The 17,927-nt window shown below is 41.7% G+C and overlaps 1 protein-coding gene across 5 annotated transcripts in view; it reads left to right on the forward strand.

Moving 5' to 3' along the window:
- Window positions 1–8,018, forward strand: part of LOC110532248 (solute carrier organic anion transporter family, member 4A1) — a 40,883-nt gene extending 32,865 nt beyond the window's left edge. For all 5 annotated transcript variants that reach the window (XM_036988191.2, XM_036988190.2, XM_036988188.2 and 2 more), the window contains 10 exons: window positions 656–746; window positions 1,092–1,213; window positions 1,334–1,445; window positions 1,793–1,947; window positions 2,189–2,459; window positions 3,175–3,337; window positions 5,483–5,661; window positions 5,740–5,804; window positions 5,908–6,056; window positions 6,244–8,018. In XM_036988191.2, coding sequence (XP_036844086.2) covers window positions 656–746; window positions 1,092–1,213; window positions 1,334–1,445; window positions 1,793–1,947; window positions 2,189–2,459; window positions 3,175–3,337; window positions 5,483–5,661; window positions 5,740–5,804; window positions 5,908–6,056; window positions 6,244–6,423 — 1,487 coding nt within the window. In that variant the 3' untranslated portion in view covers window positions 6,424–8,018. The remainder of the gene's footprint in view (window positions 1–655; window positions 747–1,091; window positions 1,214–1,333; window positions 1,446–1,792; window positions 1,948–2,188; window positions 2,460–3,174; window positions 3,338–5,482; window positions 5,662–5,739; window positions 5,805–5,907; window positions 6,057–6,243) is intronic.
- The last annotated feature ends 9,909 nt before the right edge of the window (window positions 8,019–17,927 follow it).

Raw genomic sequence — 17,927 nt, forward strand, 5'->3', positions numbered from 1 at the left:
TGATGTAATTGGTGAATAGATTAGTCCTTCGAGAATTCACATATTAGAGAAAGACTCTTAAAGAAAGAGGTCTTAGATGTGAAAGTTAGGGTTATATCTAATGGCTCGGAAAGGCAGTATTTAACTCTAAAACAATAACAGACTGTTACATCCCTGTTGATTGAGCTCGATTGTAGTTGAAAATTGTTGAAATTGGATGTGTGCGACGTTATGTCTCCACCTGAGGTTCAGCAGACAAGCCACAGAAACCCCCGCCACATCTGACGTTCCCTATTGACCTACCATCAAGCAGGATCAATGTCACACCCAGAATGAGGCCTACAATTTTGACCTTTTCAGGTTCCCTTAGACTTCCCATCTTTCCATTCAGCAGTTTCACCAAAGACATGAATAATATGCCCTTGAATTGTGACTCTCCCCGCTCTCCTAATTTCAAAGGCAACAGAGGCAATCGAAGACAATCTCCACCTTGCGTACCCCAGCGAGGATTCAGTGAATTCGCTCTTTTTCTGCGAGCTTATCTATCACATTTAAACAACGCAGATGAAAACCAAACCATCAAAGCAGGAACGTTTAGGTATTTTTACTTAATTGAAAGGAAGTAGGAAGTCCCTAACTGATGCACGCAGCTCTCCTCTGGTCTCTGTTTCCTCAGGAATCTTCTATACAGCAGCCATCGTGGGTCCAGCAGCAGGGTACCTTCTAGGAGGACACTTTCTCAACATCTACACAGAGGTTCACATGACGTGAGTACCTCAGTTGTTCTGTCTCCACCTACCATACACCTGGACTAACCTCAGGGAGTTAGCCACTTAAGGTAGCTGTGCTTACCGTTTCTAGATCAGTTAGACCCATAGACTGTATAAAAATGGTTCACCTTAAAATTGGAGATGGCAGCAGAGCAAAATCTTTCTACAGATAAAGAATAGTGCCATCTAGTGGCCATTTGTAGTGTAACCTTTGCTCAAATCCCCCCCCCCCCCAAAAAAAAGCTCTGAACTTAATTATTGCCCCTAGCACACTCTTTCTCCCTCTTTTGTCTCTTTCTCATCTTCTTCATTCCTCCTTCCGTGCCCCTTCCCTGTGTGTAGAACGGAGCTGACTCCAGAGAACCCTCTGTGGGTGGGGGCCTGGTGGATTGGCTTCCTTGCAGGAGGGGCAGCAGCGCTGGTCATCGCCCTGCCCATCCTGGGCTACCCACGCCAACTACCAGGTTACTTACCAATTTAGTGTTACTTCACCAGCACCACAGAGCACTAAACAATCAGATCAGCAACTACCCCAATCTTTGCCATCAACATGAATATCTCTATTTCCCCCCTTCTCTCTCTAGGCTCTCAGAAGTATGTGGCCATGCGGGTATCTGAGGCTCACCAGCTGAAAGATGGCAGTCAGGCCAGTGCATCAGATCCTCAGTTTGGGAAGTCAGTGAAGGACATGCCTAGGTAGGTGGCCATACACTCTAGGACACTAGAGGGACCACCAGAAATCCCTACACTCTTACTTCATAACTCTCACACAGATATACAACATACATACGATAGTGTAATCCCTCCATGCATAGCTACAGTGTTTATTATGTGTCCTGTACCCCACTTGAGCTCAGAAAGCCAGCTGGTTCTCCATGGCAACAGGGGATTACTGAGAGGAAACAGGACAGTGATTACATCGTATAACATGGTAGTAAAGTATTTATTTTCCAGGGTCAGGGATGGACCTTTAATTAAGAAGATAAGGTCTTACTAAAGAGAACTCTCTTGCGCTCTCTCTCACTCGCTCTCTCTCTTTCCAGGTCAGTGTTGCTCCTGCTGAAGAACCCTCCCTTCCTCTTCCTGTGTCTGGCGGGGGCCACGGAGGCCACCCTCATCGCTGGCATGTCCACCTTTGGCCCAAAGTTCCTGGAGTCTCAGTTCAGCTTGAGTGCATCTGAGGCAGCCACATGGTTCGGTGAGAGACTACTGAACCAGACAACTAACATTACCCCATACACAAACATGCACTTATAGCACATTGTCTATTTGAAACACCACCTACCCCCTCCACTATATTAGGGCCCTTCCTCATCTACCACTCTTCTTTTAGTCACACTATTACCATTTAGCTAGTTATGCTTCCATCCTCTTCCATCCTCATCCATCCTCGTCCCTCACATACACATGGGTATTAACTTTCCCTTTAACCCCACCAGGCTACATGGTGGTGCCCGCGGGCGGAGGTGGCACCTTCCTGGGCGGCTACATCGTGAAGAAGCTGAACTTACGTTGCCGTGGCATCATCCGTTTCTGCATGGTGTGTGCCCTCGTCAGTCTCCTGGCCATATTCATCTTCCTCATCCACTGTCCCAATGTCCCTATGGCCGGGGTGACCGCTCCCTACCGCAGCAACCTGCCACCGGGCCATCAGTACAACAAGAAGTACAATGAACAGTACTATGAGCAAGCCAACAACCTCCGCAACAGGTAAACCCAGACTAGGCGCAATGGACAGACCATCGGTGTCCTTTATAATATATGACATTATTTCTGTAATGTTACATTATCATATGGTCAGGATATTTAGGTGAAAATCAGGACGAGCTCAATTGAATTGTGAAAATCTTAAGAAACAAAAAAAAGCATACAGAGTAGCCCACAGTAAACAACACAAATGACTCAACATTAAAGCAGCACACATTAACACTGAGTTGATTACACATTAGTTGATGCCCTCTGGCTGTGGAATACTAATAAACAGAGAGGAAGCAGAGGGATTGTACAACCCACCAGGGGAGGAGAGGAGGGTATGCTGTTTGACAAGTATTTTACAGTCTAAAACTTTTAGTTTGTCAGCTGCATGTCTCTGCACAATGTGAAAGACAAGACATTCCCCTTCAAGGAAATGAATATATTTAGCTAGTCAACAACTAGACCAGCTCCTTATTGTCCTATGCCAGTTCCATTCCACGAAACGATCAACAGTTAGCCATGGTACAAGTCTGTTTAGGTTACATACCGCCGAATAGTTTTGGAATGACACAGAGTTTAAGGAGTGAAGTGTTAGCTAAACAGACTGGTTTGCAGGCTAATTAACATTAATAACACAGTAGAATAAATACTACTGCATACAGAGCAACACATATTAATCATGGAGGTCATAGAAAATAACCTTTCAACTCTTTCTCTCTCCCTCTCTCAGCTCTTTGTTGGGGGGCAACCTGACGGTGGGGTGTAATGCAGATTGCCACTGTTTACGAGAGCTCTATAACCCGGTCTGTGGAGCCGACGGTGTGATGTATTACTCCCCATGCCATGCAGGATGCAGCACAATCAACCACACAGAGATCTCAACAGGCAGACAGGTAATGAACCAAACCTTCAGCAAAGATCTCACTTTGGTTAGAACTCAAATTGTAAAAACCGATGGGCAGGGTCTGTGTAACAGGTCTGTGTTAGATGAAGATGAATGAATGAAGATACATTAAATAAATTAGATACATTAGTTAATGAAGATGAATGATAGCCAGTATACATGTCACGCCCTGACCTTAGAGAGCCTTTTTTATTCTCTATTTGGTTAGGTCAGGGTGTGACTTGGGTGGGCAAATCTATGTGTTCTATTTCTTTGTTGGCCGGGTATGGTTCCCAATCAGAGGCAGCTGTCTATCGTTGTCTCTGATTGGGGATCATACTTAGGCAGCCTGTTTTCCACCTGAGTTTGTGGGATCTTGTTTTTGTACAGTTACTCTGTAGCCTGCAGAACGTTACGTTCGTTAAAATTTTATTTTTTGTTGTTGGTGTTCATCAAAATAAAGTAAGATGTACGCTTACAACGCTGCACCTTGGTCTCTATCTCTAAACGACCGTAACAACACAGTTGAAGTCAGAAGTTTACATACACCGTAGCCAAATACATTGAAACTCTGTTTTTCACAATTCCTGACATTTAATCATAGTAAAAATTCCCTGTTTTAGGTCAGTTAGGATCACCACTTTATTTTAATAATGTGAAATGTCACAATAATAGTAGAGAGAATTATTTATTTGAGCTTTTATTTCTTTCATCACATTCCCAGTGGGTCAGAAGTTTACATACACTCAATTCGTATTTGGTAGCGTTGCCTTTAAATTGTTGAACTTGGGTCAAACATTTAAGGTAGCCTTCCACAAGCTTGCCACAATATGTTTGGTGAATTTTGGCCCATTCCTGGGAATGGTGTGACAGAGTCAGGTTTGTAGGCCTCCTTGTGCGCACACGCATTTTCAGTTCTGCCCACAGATTTTAAAATAGGATTGAGGTCAGGGCTTTGTGATGGCCAATCCAATACCTTGACTTTGTTGTCTTTAAGCCATTTTGCCACAACTTTGGAAGTATGCTTGGGGTCATTGTCCATTTGGAAGACCCATTTGCGACCAAGCTTTAACTTCCTGACTGATGTTTTGATGTTGCTTCAATATATCCACATAATTTTCACACCTCATGATGCCATCTATTTTGTGAAGTGCACCAGTCCCTCCTGCAGCAAAGCACCCCCACAACATGATGCTGCCACCCCCATGCTTCACGGTTGGGATGGTGTTCTTCGGCTTGCAAGCATCCCCTTTTTTCCTCCAAACATAACAATGGTCATTATGACCAAACATTCTATTTTTGTTTCACCAGACCAGAGGACATTTCTCCAAAGAGTACGATCTTTGTCCCCATGTGCAGTTTCAAACCGTAGTCTGGCTTTTTTATGATGGTTTTTGAGCAGTGGCTTCTTCCTTGCTGAGCTGCCTTTCAGGTTATGTCGATATAGTACTCATTTTACTGTGGATATAGATATTTTTGTACCTGTATCCTCCAGCATCTTCACAAGGTCCTTTGCTGTTGTTCTGGGATTGATTTGCACTTTTCGCACCAAAGTACGTTAATCTCTAGGAGACAGAACGCATCTCCTTCCTGAGCGGTATGATGGCTGCGTGGTCCCATGGTGTTTATACTTGCATACGATTGTTTGTACAGATGAACATGGTACCTTCAGGCGTTTGGAAATTGCTCTCAAGGATGAACCAGACTTGTGGAGGTCTACAATTGTTTTTCTGAGTCTTGGCTGATTTCTTTTGATTTTCCTATGATTTCAAGTAAAGAGGCACTGAGTTTGAAGGTAGGCCTTGAAATAGATCCACAGATACACCTCCAATTGACTCAAATGATGTCAATTAGCCTATCAGAAGCTTCTAAAGCCATGACATAATTTTATGGAATTTTCCAAGCTGTTTAAAGGCACAGTCAACTTAGTGTATGTAAACTTCTGACCCACTGGAATTGTGATACAGTGAAATAATCTGTGTCATGCACAAAGTAAATGTCCTAACCAACTTACCAAAACTATAGTTTGTTAGACATTTGTGGAGCTGTTGAAAAACGAGTCTTAATGACTCCAACCTCAGTGTAAACTTCCGACTTCAACTGTAAGTGTTGACTTTGACTGACTGTCTCCTCTGTCTGGTGTGTCCCTGTGCAGGTGTACTTGGGCTGCAGCTGTGTGGTGGGTGGGAATGTGACATCGGGGCAGGAGGGCCTGGCACTGGATGGGAAATGCACCAGCTCCTGTAGCCACAGGCCAGCCTTCCTCACCTTCCTCTTCATCATCATCTCCTTCACCTTCCTGTGTAGTATACCAGCCCTCACCGCTACCCTCAGGTGGGTACGGATCAGACAGACTAAAGGGAGGGAGAACTCAGTGATATAGTCCTGTTATAAACTGCTCTCCCCCTCCAGGTGTGTTCCAGACAACCAGAGGTCCTTTGGACTGGGGATCCAATGGATTGTGGTGCGAAGTCTAGGTACTGTATGCTCTTGCTGAATTTGATTTGATTTGATTAATGGCCTTGTAGCCTGACATTCCCAACAACAAGCATTATATGATGTGATATGTTCTTCCTGAAGGTGGGATCCCAGGCCCGATAGCATTTGGCTCTGTGATCGACATCTCATGCCTGCTGTGGGAGGACCAGTGTGGAGAGCAGGGCTCCTGCCATCTCTACCAGAACTCTGCCATGAGCCGCTACACCCTTATTGCTGGCATCATCTACAAGGTAACTCAAGGCCTACAAGTTGTCTGGGCTGTTATCTACGCCTGTTGCAGGTGGAGGATTGTGTTCAAGTATTTTCTTTATACTCGTAACCATATCAAATGTTTGTTTAACTTAGAGAGAATTCTATTCTCCCTACTTTAACTGTAGTGCATGTCTCATTCCCTCCCTCCCTCCCTCTTTCTGTCAGGTTCTCGGCACACTGTTCTTCCTGCTGGCCAGTGTTCTGTACAAGCCCCCTCCAGAGTCACCCCAGAGCAGCTGTGAGAGCACCGACCATGGGCCGGGGGATAGCGGGGGTGAGACGGGGGACCTCCCCATCAAGGACCTTCCACCAGAGATCATCGCCAATGTACACACCAGGTTATGATGACTTCAGACCCCACCCACCCTGCACTACAGTGTGTATCACCCCACATCTCACCGCACGTGTATGTTGGTGTGTGTGGCGTACCACTGCTTCCCCCACCACTGCCAGCCCGTCTCATAGCCACTCCCAACACATAGACACATCACCCCAGGGCATTTCTCACCTACTGACCCCACGTTCATCCCATCGGCCTGCCCTCCACTGCCAGCCCACTGAACTTGGGGTGTGTGTGATGTGATGAAAGACTAGGGTCACAGATAGGGTCAGAGGTTAATCTGAGAAGTAGCTAAGAGGTTTCTCCTGATGGCCTTTGGGATTTAAACCAGTCCAAAATCGCAATTTTAAATGAAGATTTTTTGTTTCCCAGTCGGATCTAAAGGATGGGACATAGGGGCTGTTTGTATAGCTTATGTCATGTCATGAGTATGAAGCATTCCTTATGAGTGTTGAAAGAGGCATTTACACCCGTAAAACAACCCTGTTGTCTTGCCCTATCACAGATACATCTTTTTTTTAATCTACACTGAAACAGAATTGAAATACAAAGAGAAACAGAATTTTCATATCATATAAAAACTATAGACCAATAGTATTTAAAGGCACTTACTGTTATTATAACTATACCTATTGAAAAAAAAATAACACACATATATTTTAACAAATGGAAGAGCACACACCTATTTATGACAGCCTTTAGCACATGTATGACATTGAATGACCTGTAGCAGGCTGCCATTTAACAGAAGTGAAGACAAAACCCAAGAGGCCATGAAGATGATGATGCTATGTCATCCTGTCCACTATCCACCAACTATTTTGTATGAAGGGGTAATACCAAGACCCTTTTTCACAACCAGACACTTTGCTGCACTTTAAAACTAATCAGCTCTGATGAATTTAGACAATGGTATTATATGAGAGTTATTCTGGCAGTGTATGCTGGTTGAAAAAATTGTAGGAACAATGCACTAATGGAATGAGTTGCCATAAAAACAAGAACAACAAGCCTCTTATCCAAACCTACAAGTGTGCCAAAGTAGCATTGCCCCAATCTCTCTTCTGTTTTGTGATCTAGATCATTTATTTATGATGGAAATTAAAAGCACAGATTGCTCATATGGTCTTTCAATTTGTTGTTTTCCGCATGATTTGATATTGTCCAGACATATTTGTATAAAGATGCTGTAGTTAATGATTTACACTGAAAAATGGACCCACAGAAGTTTACCATGACAAACAATCTCCCCTAAAACTACCCTGTTCAATAAAGTGTTAAAATATAGTCTTTGTTGTTTAATGTAACAGTAATGACACTTTACAACTTGTTGGTAATTTCCATTTCTCATGTTTTTGTTTTAAATGTATTCATTTGTAATGGACCCAAATGCCTCCAGATCAGCTCTCCACCATTCTCCAATTGGGGAGAGCGGGGCTTGACCGCCATTACAGAGTATGTGTAATCACAAACATTCCTAGTCTTATTGTTATGCCTCCTCACTCCCTAGCACTTCGTAAAATTAGACTTTTGGATTTTGTTTTGGTACTTTTGTAAATGAAATGGAAACGTAAGAATTTGATTAAAATGTTTCTTAAGATGTCCTGTTTTTTTTTAAACAACAGGTGAACAATGGAATCATTTGTTTTGTTTAGATGTTTTATCAGTATTTGAAAGTATTGGATGTGTCTGCTCACTTCAAACTCTCTCGCATGTACCACATACAGTACCAGTAAAACGTTTGGACACAGCCACTCTTTACATGGTTTGTATTTATTTTTTACTATTTTCTACTTTGTAGAATAATAGTGAAGACATCAAAACTATGAAATAACACATACGGAATCATGTAGTAACCAAAAAGTGTTATATTTGATCTTTTTCAAAGTAGCCACCCTTTGCCTTGATGACAACTTTGCACGCTCTTGGCATTCTCTCAACCAGCTTCATGAGGTAGTCACCTGGAATGCATTTCAATTAACAGGTGTGCCTTGTTAAATTAATTTGTGGAATTTCTTTCCTTAACGCCTTTGAGCCAATCATTTGTGTTGTGACAAGGTAGAGGTGGTATACAGAAGATGGCTCTATTTGGTAAAAGACCAAGTCCATATTATGGCAAGAACAGCTCAAATAAGCAAAGAGAAACGAAAGTCCATCAATACTTTAAGACATGAAGGTCAGTCAATACGGAACATTTCAAGAACTGAAAGTTTCTTCAAGCGGTGTCGCAAAAACCATCAAGGGCTATGATGAAACTGGCTCTCATGAGGACCGCCACAGGAAAGGAGTGACCTCTGCTGCAGAGGATAAGTTCATAAGAGTTACCAGCCTCAGAAATTGCAGTCCAAATACATTTTTTCACAGAGTTCAAGTGACATACACATCTCAACATCAACTGCTCAGAGGAGACTGTGAATCAGGCCATGGTCGAATTGCTGCAAAGAAATCACTACTAAAGAACACCAATAATAAGAAGAGACTTGCTTGTGCCAAAAAACACTAGGAATATTTCAAATTCAAGGCACACTTAACCAGCATGGCTACCACAGCATTCTGCAGCAATACGCCATCCCATCTGGTTTGCACTCAGTGGGACTATCATTTGTTTTTCAGCAGGGTGGCTACTTTGAAGAATCTCAAATATAAAATATATTTTGATTTGGTTAACACTTATTTGCTTACTCCCTGATTCCATATGTGTGTTTTTCATAGTGTTGATGTCTTCACTACTATTCTTCATGGTAGAAAATAGTAAAGATAAAGATAAATCCTGGAATGATTAGGTTTGTCTAAACGTTTGACTGGTACTGTATGTACACATAACCAAACAAATGACAAATGCATGTGACATATGTCCCACAGTTCTCTCTTACTCTCTGTATCTCCTCCTGTATCCTCTTGTGTCTTCCTCAAACAAACACATTCTCTCATCCTCTTACTCAGCCAGCAGAACCCACAACTATATAGGAACAGACACATATTTCCGCTTTTTTAATTCCAGGGGATTCGATGAATATGACTGAAACAAGTTTTTTTTCCACAGATCAAAACACAGACACTGGCACCGAGAACATTAGGCCGACAAACATGGGCACTTTTGTACCCAACACATTGAGGGATTTAATTGTCACCGGGTTCTTCATAGAACAGTATTAAAGAAATGAGCAAGGTCACGCAAAAAGAGACAGGATTAGAAGACAAACTATGTAGGAGAGAGGATTGTAGGACAAAGGATCAGTTTCCATGGATACTGGTTGAGTCATAACTCAGCAGCACTGCTGTCTGTCTTGTCTGGTTTGTGTGCAGACATTACATTTATGACCCTTGGCAAATAAACGCAGGGACACATTAATGAACATTAAATACTCATAAAGATCTCACGCTCAAATACACATACTTACAGAAAACCAAACACAGTGTGAATGAATGTACTGACAGAAACAACAGTGGATGTTGTGACCATAATGATAATATTTTTTTTTTAAATGTTGAGCCATTAGTAGCTATGATATCGAACATTATCAGTAGCCATTTTAATCTACATTGACGGATCTTATACATCCATTAGGATCACCTTCTCTTTCCATGACATAGACTGACCAGTTGAATCCACGTGAAACCTATGATCCCTTATTGATGTAACCTGTTAAATCCAAAATTCAATCAGTGTAGATGAAGGGGAGGAGACAGGTTAAAGAAGGATATTTAAGCCTTGAGACAACTGAGACATGGAATGTGTATGTGTGCCATTCACACATATGCAAGGGTGAATGGGCAAGACAAAATATTTAAGTGCCTTTGAATGGGGTATGGTAGTAGGTGACAGGTGCACCGGTTTGAGTGTGTCAAGAAATGGTCCACCACCAAAAGGACATTCAGCCAACTTGACACGACTGTGGGAAGCATTGGAGTCAACATAGGCCAGCATCCCTGTGGAACGCTTTCCACACCTTGTAGTCCATGCCCTGATGAATTGAGGCTCTTCTGAGGGCAACAGGAGGTGCAACTCAATATTAGGAAGGTGTTCATAATGTTTTGTACACTCGGCGTATTATGTTTTCAATAATAACTATTACCGATCATGAGCTTTTTAATCCCACCCTTCAGATACTCTCAGCCCATCCCACCTATCTCAGTAGACAACCCTCTTTTGATTTCCACGTGACATATATTTTTCAACTTGCTTACATGAATTTTGAACCTTTCTAATTGCATAGTATCCACAGACTGTAAATTAAAGATTATTATTTTTCCTAAGATTATTATTATATCGTTGATTGGTTGGTTGTGGCTTTCCAAATCGCTCAACACTGCTATTTGTAAGGTTAATATTAAATGAATCTACTGATGTTTCAGCCACAGGTTTAGTAAACAACAGGTTTAGACTAACAGTGTAATGCTTACTTACGGGCCCTTTTCTAACAATACAGATTTAAAGACAATTTTTTTTAAAATAAGCTTTTTACATAATGAATAACAAACAAGTAAAAAATGACATGGCTATATACAGTGAGTACCAGTACTGAGCCGATGTGCAGGGGTACGAGGTAATTGAGGTAGCTATGTATAGAGCCTTTGGAAAGTATTCAAACCCCTTCACTTTTTCCACATTCTGTTACATTTCAGCCTTAGTCTAAAATTGATACAATTGTTTTTTTCCTCACCAATGTACACACAATACGTGTTTTTAGACATTTTTGCAAATGTATTAAAATAAAAAACTGAAATATGACATTTATTTAAGTATTCAGACTCTTTACTCAGTACTTTGTTGAAGCACCTTTGGCAGAAATTACAGCCTCAAGTCTTCTTGGGTATGACACTACAAGCTTGGCACACCTGTATTTCGGGAGTTTCTCCCATTCTTCTCTGCAGATCCTCTTAAGCTCTGTCAGGTTGGATTGGGAGCGTTGCAGCACAGCTTTTTTCAGGTCTCCAGAAATATTAGACTGTGTTCAATTCCGGGCCCTGGCTGGGAAACTCAAGGACATTCAGAGACTTGTCCTGAAGCCACTCCTGCGTTGTCTTGGCTGTGTGCTTAGAGTCGTTGTCTTGTTGGAAGGTGAACCTTCGCTCCAGTCTGAGGTCCTGAGCACTCTGGAGCAGGTTTTCATCAAGGATCTCTCTGTACTTTGCTCCGTTCTTCTTTTTCTCAATCCTGACTTGTCTCCCAGTCCCTGCCGCTGAAAAACATCCCCACTGCATAATGCTGTCACCACCATGCTTCACCGTAGGGATGGTGCCTGGTTTCCTCTAGAAGTGACACTTGGCATTCAGGCCAAAGAGTTCAATCTTGGTTTGATCAGACCAGAGAATCTTGTTTCTCATGGTCTGGGAGTCTTTATGTGCATTTTGGCAATCTCCAAGTGGGCTGTCTCATGCCTTTTACTGAGGAGTGTTTTCTGTCTGGCCACTCTACCATGAAGGCCTGAGTGGTGGAGTGTTGCAGAGATGGTTGTTCTTCTGGAAGGTTCTCCCATCTCCACAGAGGAACTCTAGAGTTGTGTCAGACTAACCATTGGGTTATTGGTCACCTCCCTGGCCTTCTCCCCCGATTGCTCAGTTTGGCCGGCTGGCCAGTTCTAAGAAGAGTCTTGGTGTTTCCAAACTTCCTTCATTTAAGAATGATGGAGGCCACTGTTTTCTTGGGAACCTTCAATACTGCAGAAATGTGTTGGTACCCTTCCCCAGATCTGTGCCTCGACACAATCCTGTCTCAGAGCTCTACAGACAATTCCTTCGACCTCATGGCTCGGTTTTTGCTCTGACATGCACTGTCAACTGTGGGACCTTATATAGACAGGTGTGTGCCTTTCTAAATCATGTCCAATTAACTGAATTTATCACAGGTCAACTCCAATCAAGTTGTAGAAACATCTCAAGGGTGATCAATGGAAAGAGGAAGCTCCTGAGCTGAATTCCATGTGTCATAGCAAAGGGTCTGAATACTTATGTAAATAAGGTATTCCTGTTTTTCTAAAAATCTGTTTTCAATTTGTCATTATGGGGTATTGTGTGTAGATTAATGAGGATTGTTTTTATTTAATCCATTTTAGAATAAGACTAAAATAAAAACATGTGGAAAAAATCAAGGCATAGGAATACTTTCTGAATGCACTGCCTACAGTGCCTTCATAAAGTATTCACACCCTGTCATGCTCTGACCTTAGATATCTCTGTTTTCTTTATATTTTGGTTAGGTCAGGGTGTGACGATGGTGGGTATGCTAGTTTTTGTATTGTCTAGGGGTTTTGTATGTCTAGGTATTTGTATGTCTATGGTGGCCTGATATAGTTCCCAATCAGAGGCAGCTGTTTATCATTGTCTCTGATTGGGGATCATATTTAGGTAGCCATTTTCCCTTTTGTGTTCGTGGGATCTTGTCTATGTGTAGTTGCCTGTCAGCACTTGTTTGTATAGCTTCACGTTTAGTTTTGTTATTTTGTTAGTTTGTTTAGTGTTCATACTTTAAATAAATAAGAATGTGCGCATACCACGCTGCGCCTTGGTCCGATCCTTATAACGAACTTGACAGAAGAACCCACCAAAAATGGACCAAGCAGCGTGTTCAGGAGGAATGGACCTGGGAGGAGATCCTGGATGGGAGCAGGACCCTGGACGCAGGCTGGGGAGTATCACCTTCCTAAGGAGTAGATAGAGGCAGCGAAGGCGGAACGGCGATATTACGTGGAGTTATACCAACGAAGAAAGCCACATAAACCCAAAGAAGATTTTGGGGTGGCACATGGAGCAGTCGGCAAAGTTGAGGGGTGAGTCAGAGACTGTAACGGAAGTTATTGGACAGATTGGAGGAGAGTGAACGGAGGGGAGGATATGAGACCTTCGAGGAGTTGTTGATCAAATTGGAGGAGAGTGAAGAGAGAGAGCTGTTGGTTTGGCGTAGTATGCACGGCATTCGCCCTGAGGAGCGTGTTAGCTGTCCTATGCCACCTGTGTCAGTTCCTCGTACTCGTCCTGAAACGTGTGTTAAAGTTCCAGAACAATTGATGCCGGCTCTACACACCAGGTCTCCAGTGTACCTTCACAACCCGGTGTGTCATGTTCCTGCTCCTCACACTCTCCTTCAAGTGCGCTTCCATAGTCCAGTATGTCCTGTGCCTCTTCCTCGCACTCGCCCTGAGGTGTGTGTCATCAGCCCGGTGCCATGTATACCGGTCCCACGCATCAGGTCTCCAGTGCGCCTCCACAGTCCAGTACGTCCTGTGCCTCTTCCTCACCCTGAGGTGCGTATCTTCAGCCCGGTGCCAACTCCAGTGTATATTTGGTCTTGTGTTTTAGGTAATTGTCCTGCTGTAAGGTGAATTTGTCTCCCAGTGTCTGTTGAAAAGCAGACTGAACCAAGTTTTCCTGTTGGATTTTGCCTGTGCTTAGCTCTATTATGTTTATTTTTCTTTTAAAAAACAACATTTTCCTTGTTAATGACAAGCATACCCATAACATGATGCAGCCACCACTATGCTGCTTGATAATATGAAGAGTGGTACTCAGTGATGTGTCGTGTTGGATTTACCTCAAATACAACTTTGTATTCAGAACAAAAAGTGCAATTCTTTGCCACATCCTTTGCAGTATTACTTTAGTGCATGTTTAGTTGCATGTTTTGGAATATGTTTTATTCTGTACAAGCTTCCTTATTTTCACTATGTAATTTATGTTAGTATTGTGGAGTAACTACAATGTTGTTGATCCATCCTCTATCTTCTAGCACAGCCATTAAACTCTGTAACTGTTTTAAAATCACCATTGGCCTAATGGTGAAGTCCCTGAGCGTTTTCCTTCCTCTCTGGCAACTGAGTTAGGAAGGACGCCTATATTTTTTATAGTGACAGGGTGTATTGATACACCACACAAAGTGTAATTAATAACTTCACCATGCTCAAAGGGATATTCAATGTCTGTTCAATGTCTTTTATCTACCAATAGGTACCCTTCTTTGCGAACCAATGGAAAACCTCACTGGTCTTTGTGGTTAAATCTGTGCTTAAAATTCACTCCCCGACTAAGGAACCTTGCAGATAATTGTATGTGTGGGGTACAGAGGTGGGGTCATTTATACAAAAAAAATCATTATTGCACAGAGTCCATACAACTTATTATGTGACTTGTTCAGCGCATTTTTACACCTGAACTTATTTAGGCTTGCCATAACAAAAGGGTTGAATACTTATTGACTCAAGACATTTCAGCTTTTCATTTTTAATTAATTTGTAAACATTTCTTAAAACTTCATTCCACTTTGACATTATGGGGTATTGTGTGTAGGCACAAAATCTCTATTTAATCCATTCTAAATTCAGGCTGTAACACAACAAAATGTAGAAAAAGTCAAGGAGTGTGAATACTTTTTGAAGCATTTCAGCCCCCCAAACTCATTTCATTATACAAATAGTCACATTTAATCTTGCCTGACTTAGCATTCCAAATAAATTGAACTATTTTTGGCTCATATGGTTTAAAAAACAAGTTGTCTGGTGTGGGTAGTGCTATAAATAAATAGGTAAGCTGTGATATGAAGAAAGAGTTAACCAGGGTGATTTTTCCATAAAGACAGGTATTTACCTCTCCATGGTTGAAGGATCTTGTCTATTTTTGTTAACTTTCTATATCAATTTGTTATGGTAAGTTCATTTATATATTTTGGGATATGAATACCAGTATACCTACATCCCCAACAGCCCATTTTATTGGTAAACTACAGGGTCATGTGAAAGTTGTGTCTTTTAAAGATCCTGTATATAATATGGTACACATAATGGTACACTCATAATCGTGTTTTAATCCGGAGGCTAGAGAAGGGATCTTCAAAGAGACCATGCAGAGGTCCAGATTGCGGACTTAAGTTAAGAGGAAACTTGACACTTTTGTTTTTAATAATATGAATATTAATACAGTATCTTTACACATACATTCAAACTATATATTTGATTCATTCATCTCTTATTCCCACTATCTCTCTTATCCTCCCCTTTCTTGATCTCAGGAATAAACAACTTGTAACCTGTGACACAGATCCTGCTGATCGGCTGGAAGGAGAAAAGGAAAGGAGACCCCCAGGTCTGGGAGGTGGAAGGAGAGGTCAAACAGTAGCCCTCTTCTCCTGCAGCCTGTGAGGCCCACTGTGCAACTGGTCCAACATCAGTCTTGAGTATATATTGCCATGGAGCTGTCGCATAATGATAGAAGGTCGCAGGGCTAAAGTCTGCTGCAACGCCAGTGAGAGCGATGGGCCAATGGCGCTCATTGATTCAGCCATGCCATACCCCCCAGACAGGAGACACTCTGATCTGAACACCTTGGACTATCTGCTGCTCTTCTCCGCTATGGAGATTTACCACAACACAGTGCCTTTAAGAGCTGAGGGGAGTTGGGGATGGATGGGTTTACTGGGTTTACTGCATTTGTGCGTGTGTGCGTGTACTGTACGTGTGTGGTTGTGTGTAGAGGGAATGAATGCATGAGGAGGCTGCGTATGCAACAGTGTTTTAACGTGCCTCTAATCTATTATCATCTACTGTTGCTGTTGTGTCAAATCTTGAATGAGGAAGAAAAATCTAAGATAACAGAGTGATGTTGTGTTGCATTGACATGTATGGAGGTTGCACTGCAAGATTACCATGTACATTTCTGTGAATATTTATTTTGTACCATCACCGTCTTTGTGATTTACTGTACCAATGCATTTACCATATCCAATTATGTTGGAAGTTAATTTAATGTCCTTACTGTATGGGTCCTCATGTACTATGAAATGTGTTATGAATTGTTGAATATTCAATGTGAATGAAAACTATTCAAGTTCAGGCTCAGTGGTTTTGAGTTGTTTCCCATAGTGACATTAAGTGCTGAGTGGGAATGTACTGTATCATTCAGCTGTACCTACTGTAAGTAGCCAGATACACAGGTGTACTGTGTAGCAAAACCTTCCTTATTAGGCCAAAAGTTGACCCCAAAGCAAAGGCAACAGTCCCCCAATGACAGATACCCCTAATTGTGGCACTATTGTGAGACCAGTCACTGATTGAGACAGGAATATATGGGGGTTCCACAGACAGCATTCATCTTCCCTTTCCCATTGCACCTTTTATTTTGAGGGCATACTGTAGTCTTCTAGTTTATCAACAACATTGAATGCTGTGTTTACTGTGTTACACCCGTGATTTATTCAGCATCACTATGCCATTTAAAACAGTACAGTATGTTGAACATCTTGTGCCCCCTGTTTACCAGGGTTTGGGTCAATTATATTTCACTTCCAGTCAATTCAGAAAGTAAACCAAATTCTACTACTTCCTGAATTGACTGGAATTTAAATGGAACTGACCCCAACCCCTCTTTTTACCACAAGCAAGGTCAGAACAGTGAGTAACTCAACTACTCAGCCATTTAAGAAAAACACAAACATGCAGAGCATACAACTCCATGTAAGCTTCAATGGGAATTGAGACAGTCACCTTATCATGGATCAAATGTGACCAGTTACTGTGTGGTATTCTCTTTTTCTAGTAGTTAGTGACGTTGTTTTGTGTATGTTAATCAGTTGTCATAAGGCCTTGCCTTTGTCCCCTGATAGGGGCTCTGAATGGGGACAAAAAGCACATTGGAGACATGTCTTAGAAATGCAAAACTGATATTGGAATTGGGCAAGGAATTTGAATTGAGCTGTTTTTTTAACTAATAAAAGTTGTAAAATTCCATGTGATTGAGTCTACTACTATTCATATGATCATTCAGTGGAGATAATGTTCTCCCCCAAATGGATCTGACTATATTAACCACTAGGTGGAAACAGGTACCCATGATGACCCCAGCCTCCTGTTGCACCCAGTTCCCATCATCCTGCCATTGAAACCCTAAAACCCTGAAAACCTACAGTAATCTGAATAGGTGTAAAATGATTTCCTGTCAAAAGGCAACAGCGGTAAATCAAATACCACGGGTAAATGTAATAACCTTTACATTTTGTTTGTGTAATAAACACAGTTAATGTAATAACTTGCCGGTAAACATAATCAAATGTAAAAATGTATTACATTAACCATTAATATATAAAACTGAACACTAAAGAATACAAAATAAAAAGTGAATGACACAAACGAAAACCGAAACAGTCCTGAAATGTGAAACAAACATTACAACAGGAAACAATCACACACAACTCAAAAGTGAAACCAGGCTACCTAAGTATGGTTCTCAATCAGGGACAAGGATTGACAGCTGCCTCTGATTGAGAACCATACCAGGCCAAACACAGAAATCCCAAAACATAGAACGAGGAACATAGACAACCCACCCAACTCACGCCCTGACCATACTAAAACAAAGACATAACTACCAAACTAAGGTCAGAACGGGACAATAACAAAATAACTTCCTTCATTATCAAGCTGACATAGGGTGTTTCACATTTTCAGGGAGCTGTCTAATCCAGGTGGTTTAAGTAAAATAATTATACTTTAGTCATTTCAAATTTACTTTCCAATGACAAAAA

This window comes from Oncorhynchus mykiss, chromosome 9 (assembly GCF_057628025.1).
Source record: "Oncorhynchus mykiss isolate SJ-2025 chromosome 9, ASM5762802v1, whole genome shotgun sequence".
Lineage (NCBI taxonomy): Eukaryota > Metazoa > Chordata > Actinopteri > Salmoniformes > Salmonidae > Oncorhynchus > Oncorhynchus mykiss.